The sequence below is a fragment of the Rhinopithecus roxellana genome, chromosome 8, assembly GCF_007565055.1.
Source record: "Rhinopithecus roxellana isolate Shanxi Qingling chromosome 8, ASM756505v1, whole genome shotgun sequence".
NCBI lineage: Eukaryota > Metazoa > Chordata > Mammalia > Primates > Cercopithecidae > Rhinopithecus > Rhinopithecus roxellana.
In genome coordinates this window covers 107,557,312-107,570,918 of record NC_044556.1, presented here as the reverse complement: position 1 = coordinate 107,570,918, position 13,607 = coordinate 107,557,312, and the positions used below count along the sequence as shown (strand labels likewise).

The window sequence follows — 13,607 nt, the reverse complement described above, 5'->3', positions numbered from 1 at the left end:
TAAAGCGCAGTATTGGGGTGGGAGTCACCCGATTTTCCAGGTGTTGTGTGTCTCAGTTCTCCTGGCTAGGAAAAGGGATTCCCTTCCCCCTTGCGCTTCCCGGGTGAGGCGATGCCTCGCCCTGCTTCAGCTCTCGCTGGTCGGGCTGCAGCAGCTGACCAGCACCGATTGTCCAGCACTCCGTAGTGAGATGACCCCAGTACCTCAGTTGAAAATGCAGAAATCACCGGTTTTCTGTGTCGCTCACGCTGGGAGTTGGAGACTGGAGCTGTTCCTATTTGGCCATCTTGCTCCACCCCCGGGTTTTTCTTGTAATAGCTTAATCACATTTTTTGTCTTTTTTTTTTTTTTTTTTTTGAGAGGGAGTCTCGCTCTGTCCTGGCCCAGGCTGGAGCACAGTGGCCGGATGTCAGCTCACTGCAAGCTCCGCCTCTTGGGTTTAAGCCATTCTCCTGCCTCAGCCTCCTGAGTAGCTGGGACTACAGATGGCTGCCACCTTGCCCGGCTAGTTTTTTTTTGTATTTTTTAGTAGAGACGGGGTTTCACTGTGTTAGCCGGGACGGTCTCAATCTCTTAACCTCAGTGATCCGCTCGTCCCGGCCTCCCAAAGTGCTGGGATTACAGGCTTGAGCCACCACGCCTGGCCTACATTTTTTGTCTTTTTAAAGAAATTTCAATAGCTTTAGGGGTACAAGTGAGGTTTTGGATACATGGATGAATTGTACAGTGGTGAAGTCTGGGATTTTAGTGCACCTGCCACCTGAGTAGTATACATTGTACCTCAACAGGTAGTTTTTCATCCCTCATCCCCCTTCCGACTTCCCCACTTCTGATTATCCAATGTCCATTATACCACTCTATATGCCTTTGTGTACCCATAGCTTAGGTCCCACTTGGAAGTGAGGACATGTGGTATTTGGGTTTTTGATTCCTGAGTTACTTTACTTAGAATAATAGCCTTCAGTTCCATACAAGTTGCTGCAAAAGACACTATTTCATTCTTTTTTATGGCTGAGTAGTATTCCATGGTATATATATACCACATTTTCTTAATCCACTTATCAGTTGGTGGGCATTTAGATTGATTGCATATGTTTGCAATTTAGACATTATCTTTTATTAAATATACTTAGTTATGAGATGTGTATTTCCATATGTACCAGCAAATATATACCAGTGTATGAATGTGACAAAAAGGAAAATTTTAATATTTCAAGGCTATAGGAAAAAGCAATATAGATGAATAGGAGAGCCCTGGCCTGGGATTCGGTTGACTAGACTCTTGTTTTGGTTTCTGTCCGTCCGCTGCCCAAGTTCTTTATTTATGAAATGGAAGGATTAATGGAATTGAACAGAATATTTCCCAAAACTCTTTATATTTACAATTCTGAATTTTTATTATTTTAACAAGTAGAAACCTAGAGTAAATACTCACAAGTTTCCTACTTCCCTTATGCTTGGGAAGTCATCTTTTTCTCCCCAAGTAGTCGTGATAGTTACAGCTTTCTACCCTTGAAGTCATAAGTGCTCAGAACTGGTAAAGAATAGAATTTAGTACATGGTTATAAAAGTCCTTTCATTACGGAGTTAAGTAATGATGGGAAATGTGACCTCTACTCTTTAGTGAATAGATCTTTTTAATATACAGAGGCATTGTTCTTTTTGGCTTAATAATGAAGGCATTCATGATATCTAACACTTGGTTCTAATCTAATCTTGGTATAGAATCCATTGTTTGATAATGTAATATGACCTTGATTGCAGTTCATGGGGAACAGTCATGGCTGTGGTCGCTGTAAGGACCCTAATTATAGCATTTCTTTTGTACTTGCAAAGTGAACTATATTTTTATCAATGCTTATGAAGTTTGAGTAATCAAATTCTTTTAGGAATTGCTGTTGATTAATCATCGATGAGGTATTTCCTTACATTTTTGTGATTAGCTATCAATATAATTTGATGCATGTTTTCTTATATATATGTTTTCATGTAATTTTCTTCATTGTAGTTATATTATTGTTAGTGAAAATTGAAAACGTCTCTGTGCTCTGATAAATTACCCAGTTGTTTGCTTCTTGAGGGCCACCTTTACTTAAAATTAGAAAACTTGCTGGATCTTAAGGTTTTTAGTATTTTAAAATGAAAATGTTTATATTTGTGAGCATATTTTAAGATTTAACTATTCAGGGGAAATATAATAATTCTGCTGTAATTGCCTGTTGAAATAGAACAATTTCCAAATTATATTTGATGCTCATTTTTAGCTCAATTACAAGAAATTTGAGCTTATATTCTTCCTTAGCCCCGTTTACATACAAATCTTTTCACTGTAGTACAAGGAGAAATGAGGGTCCCCGAAGAAGCTCTTAAGGTAACAGTTTTTACTTAACTTCTTTTGCAAGTCTACTATTGACTATGGTTGATTTTACTTCTTGATGTTTCACTTCCATTTTTAAATGTTTTATAGCATGAGAAGTTTACCATTCAGCTTCAGTTGTCCCAAAAATCTTCAGAATCAGAATTATCCAAATCTGCAAGTGCCAAAAGCATAGATTCAAAGGGAGCGGACGCTGCTAGTGAAGTGCAGCACAAAGCTACTGAAGCACTGAAATCTGAGGAGAAAGCCATGGGTAAGCTGGCCTCTCTCTAAAGACCGTCTTTATACTTGATCTTGAAGACACTGCATGCTTTGTTCTCAGAAAGTTGGCCATGTCCATATAAAAATAATGTATAATAGTGATAATTTCAGAGTGTGTTTTAATGCTGCCAGTGCTTTCATTAGGAAACATTATAAAACACATAATTATATATGGCAGTTGTATATAGGTGTGCTTAGTATGTTTAAATGTTTAAGGGAAGTAAATATAGTCATCCTCCAGCATCCATGGGGACTGGTTTCAGGACTCCCATGAATACCAGAATTCATGATACTGAAGTTCCTTATGTAACATGGCATAGTATTTGCACATAAGTTATGCACGTCTCCTCCTGAAAACTTTAAATCATCTCTAGATCACTTTAATACCTAATACAATACATACACATCACTTCATTTGTGTAGTAGTACTCGGCATAAGGCAAATTTAAGTCTTGCATTTTGGAACTTAGTGGAATTTTTCCCCCAAAGCATTTTTCATCTGCAGCTAATTGAACCCATGGATGCAGAATACCTACAGATTCAGAGGGTTAACTGTGTAGTTTAACTGTGTAGTTTACCTTACAATATTTTTATTATTTCATGTTTGTCTACATTTTCTTCTGCAGCATAACAACAAAAATGAATTAAAAGGAAATTTTTAAAAATCAAATGTAGCTGTATCATCATATATAATTTATAATTCTCGGAATGTTATAAAATGCCTCACATAAATAATCCCATTCAAACAGAAACAAGTTTTTAAATGGATAGGCATTACTACATTTGCTCAAACAAAAATATGTTAGTTGTGTTAAGAACAGTTTGTGTGCCCTTGGGCTTGAAAAAAATTAGAAAATGGGTGCTCATGCCAACATTTACTTTAGCTTTGTCTTTTACATTTAACCTTAATGAGCCATTTCTGATCAGACTGGTTTTGTTCTTCCCTAGTTAATTATTGCCTAGTTTCAACAAACTTGTTCTTCTGAGGTCACTTTCTATCTAAATTCAAGTAAAATGCCATTTGTTACAAGTGGTTCAGTTATATACCAAACAACTCATAACACTTGAAGAAAAAGCTACTGGGATATGTAGCACGTTGTTTGACTTAGATACCACCCAGTGGAAATAGTATTTATTTAGTTATGTCCAACATTGGATAAGATCTTATCACAAATACAAAGCTATTCAGCATAGATTACATTTTAGCTATCAAGACTGTACTTTGCTTTTTACTGTAAGTAATCAACCAGGCAGTTCTAGCATTCTGCGAAAGCGTATTTTTTTCTGTTTCATCTGCTCTAGACAGATTTTTCCCACCTCTTTCCAGATATTTCTGCCATGCCCCGTGGTACTCCATTATATGGGCAACCGTCATGGTGGGGGGATGATGAGGTGGATGAAAAAAGAGCTTTCAAGACAAATGGCAAACCTGAAGAAAAAAATCATGAAGCCGGAACGTCAGGTAAGAAATCTCAATCACTGTGACATTAAATGGATATTTTGGGAAGCATCTGTAATCTAAGCAAACAGCTGTCTACCATGAAAAGAGATGCTCTAGTATTCTGTAATTTGATGTTTTTTAATTGATGAATGTTTTAATGGCCTTGTTATTTTAATGTAAAATTTAAAATGATGAGTGATTATAAGTATTAATTTTAATATCTTTATAAAGCACCTTTAAAATATTTTTTACAGTTGAAAGGAGATGTTAAGATTTGGAAAGCAGATTAATGATGTAACTAGGCATTTTAAGTATATAAAAATAATTATTAAAATATATCAATTAGACCAAAATAGTAGGCTCTAATTTTGTGTTTTATTAGATCCCCAGCATATAATCATATTTTTAAAATAAATTAGTTAATTTATTCTTTGAGATGGGATCGCACTGTGTTGCCCAGGCTAGTCTTGAACTCCTGGACTCAAGCCATCTTCCCACCTCAGCCTCCCAAGGAGCTGAGATTATGGCACACACCATTTCATGTCCAGCTTAATCATATTTTTAAATGAGCAATTTCCACTTTGTTCAGAAATGTGATATGAAATTACAAATTCTTCAAAACCTCAGTGTGCTCGTTGTGATGAGAAATGACAGCAACAGGATTAGTTGAGTATGGCAGCCAGAATGAAAAAATAGTTCTGGGTCAGATTCTCAGAGTAATAGTCAAGTAACATATTTTTGATATTTCTGATATTGTTAATGGAGTGGTTCAGTCCATAAACCAGAAAATCAAGACTTCCAGGAAATAAATGGAGGTGTCAGTTGCCACATAAGGACCTTGCAAAGACATGAGAACAGAAAGATGGAGCAGCCAGTTTTTGAGATAACAGCAGATAAGGATCCAGAACTGGAGGAGTTAAGTACAGGCACCTGGGCTCAGTATGGAAGACCAAGTCTGGCTCTGAAACAAGGATAAATTTCATGAGAACTCTTCTCAATTTTCTACTTTTCACCCTAATTCTACAAGATAAATAGGACATTTTTCTTAGCTGGAGAATAAGAACATTGGTTCTTTAGGTATGCTCTAATGGATACAAGTCTAAGAAAGCAAGCATTATCAACTTGATCTTACGGTGCCCAAGGCTGAATTTGTCAACTTTGCAAATAAATTCCCATCCCAGCTTTATTTGTTTCTGTCACCAGCAGTTTTCATCATGCCCATGCGCAGAAACAGTATTACTTTGCACGCTTTCAGATGTAAATAACAAATGCTGCCTGAGACAAGCAGGAAAGAAATTTCCTGGCTCACATAACTCATCCCCATCAGGGTTGTTTACTTCAGCATCTCAGCAATGTCGTCATCAGCTAGCTAGCTTCTCTCCGCCTCTCAGTCTTGCTCTTCATAGTGGTTGCCGACTGGGGAGTTTACCCTCACTCTCATAGGCTGCCTGCCAGTAGCAGCAAGGGGTACATGCTACTTTGATAACATCCAACAGAAAAGCGAAAATGTTACTTCCAGAAGACCTTCCAGAATTTAGAAGAAGAACTTTGCCAAAAGTTCTGAACATCTCTCTCATCTCATTGACCTCTCACAGCTTCAGGAGAGGGTCACCTGCTTATTTCTGAACCAGTCCCTGGCAAGGCAAGTTAGATTATCTTTAAACCAGTCTTGCTCGCCTTGAAGCTGTGTGTGGTGTTAGCTTTCCCCCAAGCCACATGATCTGTGTCGGGAAAGAGTGGATACCAGAGACTTTTGGAGTCCTTTGAGGAGGAAAGAACAGGGAAAGGATATTGAAAGAAAACCAAGGATGTCTGCTTTATTTGTAAATTTTGTGTGTTCCCTTCCCTTCACCTTGTTTGTATAATCCTTAGGTCTGTAGGTCTGTTGCTTTCCCCACACTGCCCCCCAACCTGAGTCATGATTGGGCTACCAACCTCCTGGTTTCAACCCTCCTGCAGTTTATTTTGTATAATACATTTAAACTGATCTTTATTTTCTTTGCTTAAGAAACTACAATGACTGTCTTTTGCCTGCCAAATAGATTTTAAACTAAGTTTTCTATGTCAAAGTTTTCTAATTTTGTCCCAATTTCCATGGTCGCTTTACCAGTTGTTTGTTTATGTCCCATTACCAGTTGTTTGAGTGTTCTCTCCCAGTGCATCCCCCATAAATTATGCTAATTCCTGCCTGCTCTTTTCCCACAAACATAAATACACACATACATTAGATGATAAAGAGATACATTCTAAATGATGTCTGTATATTTATCATCAATACTTTACAGTTTCATTCAGTATGTTGTATGCATGCCTCCTCCCCACAACTAAACTATACATGTCTTATTCGGGTACCACATAATATACTATCATTGTGCCCTAGAGCCACCTATTACTGAGAGGGGGAAAGATTTACCAGTTAGGTGATTAAGAAAACATAGCTGAATATAATTATCACCAAACTCTGAAAATCACTAATTTTTATCTTGCCATTAAAATTTTAGCCCTCCCCTGTCACACACAAAACAGCTTTTGAAATCTGAAGCACATAACTTCTAACATACAATGAAGTGTATATGTAATCTTTGTACAGAAGGCATAACCATGATTTACAGTAATAGCTAACACTGCAGTAGTGTTTACTTTATCCAGACATTCTTCTAAGTGCTTTGTATGCATTTAATTATTTAATCATCACAGGAGTACTTAAAGGTGTAGTTACTGTGATTTTGTAGATAAAGGAACTAAGGCATACTGAAATTAATTTACTTGTCAGAGTCACCCAACTACAAATAATGGAGCTGGGATTTGAACTTAGATTGCCTGACTCCAGAGTCCATGCTCTTAAGCAGAAGAAGTTTTAATATTTCAGCCATCATTACTCATGTAAACACAATCACTCTAAAAGCATATACTTCATAGGGTACAGATACTTAAACAAACACTCCAAAATCAAACAGCCATAAAAATTGATCCCTCGTAGCTCAGCATAATAAAATAAATGTCAAATGTGAGGCATCCAGCAGTACTTTCATCTATAAGAATGTAACTGAATTCTCAGCTTGTGTGCTCTTTCTGCTAGATGAACAAAAGCTGTCTCATAATCTTGGCATTCTGTTTGAGTAATAATTCAGTGATTTGTGTCTTGTGTCAAATTCCTTAAAGTGCCCTGTCTGGTTAGTAATGGCCTTAAGAGACTCTCACTTGCTTTCTTATGTTAGTATGAGGATATTACTGTTCCAGGTTTATCATTTGCAGCTTTTTAAAATATAGGATGAGGGAAATAGATTACTGTCTTGAAAGAATTTATGAAGCCAGCAGAAATTGTAGAATCGGATTTGAAATGTATATCAAGTGTTCTTTAATTTGATCATTTTGAAATTAAGGTATTTTTAAAAATTTAAACGTTCTTTTTTAAGTTTCAAATTGTGGAGTATACGTGATTAGTTTCATAATTTACCCTGTAAGCGTACTCTTGGTGAAAGCAAAAAGTGATTTGCTTCTTAGTTATTAATTTTTAGAGTTACATTCCAGAAAGTATAATAGCGTGTTTGCTACCTAGTAATTTTTAACGTCCCTCTCTGTAGGTTCATATATATCCAGAAACTCCTGAAGACTTGCCATATAGTTTAAAAAGCCCTGGTTTAAGCACATATTTACTTTAGAGCAATTTCGTTCTCAGAAATGGTGTGACTATTTTTAATCGTATTAAGACAGAAAATTTGTCCTCAATTTATTTACAGCTATGCTTTTCTACTTCCTAACTTGGTCTCAACAATTGATTTAGGTTATAATTAAAGGCCTTTGACTGTTGCACACATTTTGAAATGGCATGTGCAACTGGGCATCGTAGATTTTTGGCTCTCTTATATTGATTTTTAATCCAGTGAAACTAAATTTGGAAATTTTCAAGTCGTAGCTCCTTTTAAGCAAAAGGAGCTTCTCAGGTCTTCTGAATTTGACATACTTGAACAGACTAGGTTGGATGGATGTCTTAAGCAGAATGAGCTGTTATAATTATAGTCCTTGTCATCTCAAATCAGTTTAATATTTCATTGAATTTAGTACAGAAGAATGAAAAGAACATTTATTCTGGATGAAGTATAAGTATCCCTTATAATACATTGTGTTAAGGTAACACAGTCATAAAGTACCTTAAGAACATAAGCAGATTATCACCAATTGCTTTTCTGATGTAGATATATGGAATTAATTACAGCATAGTCATTAAATAATTTTTTAAACGTAGTAATTGAGATTAATAATATAATATTAGTCTAAACAAGTGTTTACTATATTATTTAGTTTAATTTGGTATAACAAAATGAGTTTTGAAGATAGATGAATGTTAAATTTCTAAATTTTCCAGAATATGTTCTGTTAGTGTTCTGAGGGAGGAAAGGTGTTTTATTTTTCTGTGTTGATTAGAAGACTCCTCATAGTTTTTCTATTAGGTACTTCTCAAGGGTAGTTGGACCACACTTCATCTGTTTTTATCATCTTTAGGGAAATGAGTCCTTCCACATAATGAATTTTCCAGATAATTGAACTTTACTTTTACAGTTGATAGTTTTTTTTAAAGTTTAACCATTTCCTAAGTTTCTATTAAATTCATTACCCATATTACCACCTTCTTAAGCAGAGAAGGTTCAGCATAATTTAAAACTTTTTCTTATGACTCAGAATCATCATTAATCATCAATATCAGTATCACTATTATTATTCATATATATCAAGAGCAATATCAATATTGATATCAATAATCATTATATTAGTAATATAATAATACTGACATTGCCTTACAATAATGTCCTCAGGAGACAGTATGTAAGACTGTTTGCCCTATATACTGAATGGTACTGGACTACCATGTTTTTGGGGCCATTTGTCTGCTCTTGTTTTTCATCTTATCTCCACCACTTGGTGCAGTCTGTCTGTCCTTAATCCTCACTTTTGTACCCTGCCCAAGATTTGCTACATGTGATCTGAGTAAATAGTAAAAATCTCTCAGTGAAGATCTTAACTGTTAGTAAAGTTTATGAATACTTAAGGATAGACATTGTCATATCTGTCTTGGGTTTTTTAAAGTTAGATTTTGGTATTAGCTTTTTGTCTTCCTGATTCTCAGCTGTTTTTGAAGGTTGAGGGAGAAGCATTTATTTGCATACCTGCTTTGTTCTGGGTAACTTACATGATCTCACTTAATACTCATCTCACTAAATCTTCACAACAATCTTATGGGAAGATACTGTTTTCTCACTTTATGATGAGGAAAATGAGGATCACAGACTGATTAAAGATTTATCTGATTTCAGATCTTGTCTGGGCTTTGCACGAAACCAGGCTGCCTGGTTATGATCATCAGATCATAACATGCTGCCTTTCCGCTCCGTTGTGCTACTTGACATGGTTAGGTACTTGATTTCCAGATGAATTAGTTATTAACTTGTATAAGTCTCAAGTTTCTAGCTTTGAGTAAATGCGAGTGTGAAGTAGTACTAACTTGGGAATGGTAACCTCCAAAACAGTGCAGTGCAGTTGTTGATCTCAGCTGTCTTAATGCATGAAACATGTTGAAACATGTCAATATTAGCATGTGAACTTTTTTTGCAAGGGAGGAAAATTGAGATAATATTCCTTTGAATCATGAGCAACAAGTGGTTGATAAGTGCTATATCCCTGGCCAGCTTTTTTGTGTTACTTGCTTCATAGATGAGCCACATCAATTTTATTTGGCTCTCTGTGTAGTAGATCAGTTTGATTTGGCTCTGTGTAGTGGGTCAGTTTGACTTGGCTCTCTGTGTGGTGGTATTAGAAACTACCATCTTGACCTTGTTCTGTCACCTGAAGGATGAGCAAAGCAAAAACAAACTATATGTATATATCTGTATGGGGGGAGGGAGAGAGGACAGGTTTATGAACAAGTTGTACTGTGTGGACTTGATCAAGTACAGTACATTGTACATAGTAAAAAAAAAAAAATCACTGTCTGAAAAAATAGAAAAATAACATTAATGAACTGTTAATATATGAGGAGTAGTTAATATTTTATTCTAATGGAAATTTTAACTAACATGACTTCAGAGTAAACACTCAAAAGTCCAGCTGAACATTTTATTTTTAAGAAAAAGATAAATTAACCCTTTATTTAATCAAACTTTTTTAAAACTGTAGGTCATGTCATATAAATGTATGATTATTTCTCTGATAATGTAGAGTTTTTCCAATACTATTCTTTCGTGTTCAGTGATAGGAAAACTGAGTAGATTTTAAAAGGGATAATTTTTTACGGTGAAAATTATAATATATTTTTTCATATTACATGTTCTCCTTGTCTTCTGTTTAGATTTTTTTGACACTTTATTCTTATTATATTTATTGTGAAAATGGAGTTTGTTGTCTTCAGTACCCTGCCCCACACATTTGATTACCAAAGGGATGTTACTATATCATTCTTCTGTAACCTAAACGCAGTCAGGTTTTTTATTATTTCATCTTCAGACTGCTGTCGAGAAACCAATTATAGTACCTGACAGATCCCACTAAAATGTAATCTTTGGAAAGATGTTTCAAAAGATCAGATGCTTCACTTAATTAGAAAATGTTTGGAAACAACCTAGTCTCCCTGTATTGCCTTGTTTTCCTAATAAATTGTCTGTAAATGATTTTTCCATTAATCTGTTTAAAAGCAGAGTTTATTTTCGAGCTTTAGGGAAATATATCTCATTTGAACTTGCTCTTCATCTTGATAATGGACATGCTTTGCTGCTTCAACAACAGGACAATATCGTCTTTAATTTTTTTTTTTTTTTGAGACGGAGTTTCTCTCTGTCGCCCAGGCTGGAGTGCAGTGGCCGGATCTCAGCTCACTGCAAGCTCTGCCTCCCGGGTTCCCACCATTCTCCTGCCTCAGCCTCCCGAGTAGCTGGGACTACAGGCGCCCACCACCTCGCCCAGCTAGTTTTTTGTATTTTTTTGGTAGAGACGGGGTTTCACCGTGTTAACCAAGATGGTCTCGGTCTCCTGACCTCGTGATCCGCCCGTCTCGGCTTCCCCAAGTGCTGGGATTACAGGCTTGAGCCTTCTTTTGCATTTGCACTACCTAATAACATGCCAAAAACATTTTAGTTGTCATTTTCATTTATTCATAAATGCATTTTATTCATGTATTTTATTCATAAATGCATCTGTTTTTAGACTGTTGTATTAGACTCTGAGGCGATAGAAGAGTAATGATAGTGTTCCTGAGTTGCTTGCTCCTTCTGCCAACTAATGTTAATCTGAGGTTTACAATTCAGCCTTCCTCCAAGAATTTTTGACACTTTTGCATATTCTGCTGTAGAGAAAAGTAAACTGATTTTCTTCCAGAGTCATTGTCTGGAAACTGAATTTCCCATTTTAACCTTATTTCTTTCACACTGCTGCTTGGATTGCAAACCGCATGTTTTAGTCTTTATAAAAAGTTTATATCTTCTTACAAGGATCGCACTTCAGCAATATCTTTGTCATTCTGAAAGTAATGTTTCTGAATGTAGTGGTGAAGAATGGTAAGTGGAATCATTACTTCCAGAAGATCACTTACATATTTACTTCATGTTTGTATTCTCATTTGAGCACCTGTTCTCCTTTGGAGCACTACATGTGTTCATATATGTTTCAGATATCTCATCTTGGTGACTTGAGAAGGAAGTTCATGGTTTTTCTGTCACTTTTTATATATACATTGAACATGCATCTCCATCTGCATTTTATTTTAATTCTTTTGGGCCTTAATGAATTCTAGATCCAAGCTGGAAAAAATATGGACTTAGCCATTCAAGATCCATTTCTTACCTGCTTTGCTCTCATTTGCCATTGCTGCTGCTTATCTTGCATCCCCTGTTGGTAATCAAATAGCATGTTTATAATCAAGATTCTTTTTTCTCTGTGACATTTGTTCTGTGATATAAATGCCATTGGTTTTGCATCCAGACTGTGATCTGCCTTCTGGTTCTCACGGAGTAGTACGCATGGCCATTACCAGACTCCTTCAAGTGCCAGCAATCAAATATTTTGAATTTTCTCTTATTTTTCTCATTAGGGTGCAGCATAGATGTCAAGCAAGTTGAGGAACAATCTGCAGCTGCAAATGAAGAAGTACTTTTTCCTTTCTGTAGGGAACCAAGTTATTTTGAAATCCCTACAAAAGAATTCCAGCAACCATCACAAATAACAGAAAGCACTATTCATGAAATCCCAACAAAAGACACACCAAGTTCCCATATAACAGGTGCAGGGCATGCTTCATTTACCATTGAATTTGATGACAGTACCCCAGGGAAGGTAACTATTAGAGACCATGTGACAAAGTTTACTTCTGATCAGCGCCACAAGTCCAAGAAGTCTTCTCCTGGAACTCAAGACTTGCCAGGGATTCAAACAGGAATGATGGCACCCGAAAACAAAGTCGCTGACTGGCTAGCACAAAACAACCCTCCTCAAATGCTATGGGAAAGAACAGAAGAGGATTCTAAAAGCATTAAAAGTGATGTTCCGGTGTACTTGAAAAGGTTGAAAGGTAAAGTGATTTGATCATTCAGAACTTCCTATTTTATGATAAAGAAAATCCAGTCTTCAGTTACTATATTACTAGTAGATACTTACATGGTAGAAAACATTCTGCTTTTTTCAAAGGTTATATTTAATTTTAAAACTCAACAGGAAGCCACACTACCCGTGTCCAACTTCCTCGCTCAAATTAGTCTTTCTTCATTTTCTTGACAAAACCAGATTGGTTTTATGAGCTTCTATTTATGCCGAAAACATGTTTCTTTTTCTTCTAGAAATACAAAATTTATTAAGTTCACCAGTAGAATTCCCTAGCAGATGAGTTCCATCATTTTCTTGATTTAAGGAAAAGCTATATTCAATTCTGTTCTCTATTATCATCAATACCTAGATTCTGAAAGACATTTTAAGTTGGTATGAGCCAAATGTTCCACTTGTATAATACAGTCACATCATTGATAGGAGTGCTTCAAAGTATTCTCAGTGGTTACTCATAAAACAAAGATTTTTGGTTTAGAAATATTTGGTAGGATCTATTAATTAAGTTTAAATTTTTTTTAATATTAGGACTTTCTGAACATTAGTGTTGAATGTTCATTTTTGAAATAGTTATATATACTTGGTTTGTACAGAACTTAGCCAAAATTAGTAAAATTTGATGTTTGTACATTGATGTATCAGCTGATCAGTTTTTTCTCATTGGTTTTGCCAATTAAGTTTATTTTAGAATTAATTGAATATAGATTTATGTTACTCTGTCTTACTTTTATTTAATAAGCTATTTATAAGGAAAATGATTTAGAGCAAATTGTGGTTACATGTGTATCTGAGCATTCCGTTACTACATTAGGAATTTTTGTACTCCTAACATTTCATCTAGTACTCGAGCATGGGATAGGTACTAATTTGAATAAGTAATGGGTGATTTCTCTGTCAATGACAAGACTGGCCCTGATTTAATCTGTATCTTATGTCCTGGCATTC

At 35.7% G+C, this 13,607-nt stretch overlaps 1 protein-coding gene across 12 annotated transcripts in view; it reads left to right on the top strand.

Annotated features, from left to right (window-relative positions):
• Window positions 1-13,607, top strand: part of CEP170 (centrosomal protein 170) — a 137,524-nt gene that overhangs the window by 56,091 nt on the left and 67,826 nt on the right. For all 12 annotated transcript variants that reach the window (XM_010353263.2, XM_010353262.2, XM_010353261.2 and 9 more), the window contains exons 5-8: window positions 2,313-2,371; window positions 2,468-2,630; window positions 3,966-4,100; window positions 12,157-12,633. In XM_010353263.2, the coding sequence (XP_010351565.2) occupies window positions 2,313-2,371; window positions 2,468-2,630; window positions 3,966-4,100; window positions 12,157-12,633 (834 nt within the window). The remainder of the gene's footprint in view (window positions 1-2,312; window positions 2,372-2,467; window positions 2,631-3,965; window positions 4,101-12,156; window positions 12,634-13,607) is intronic.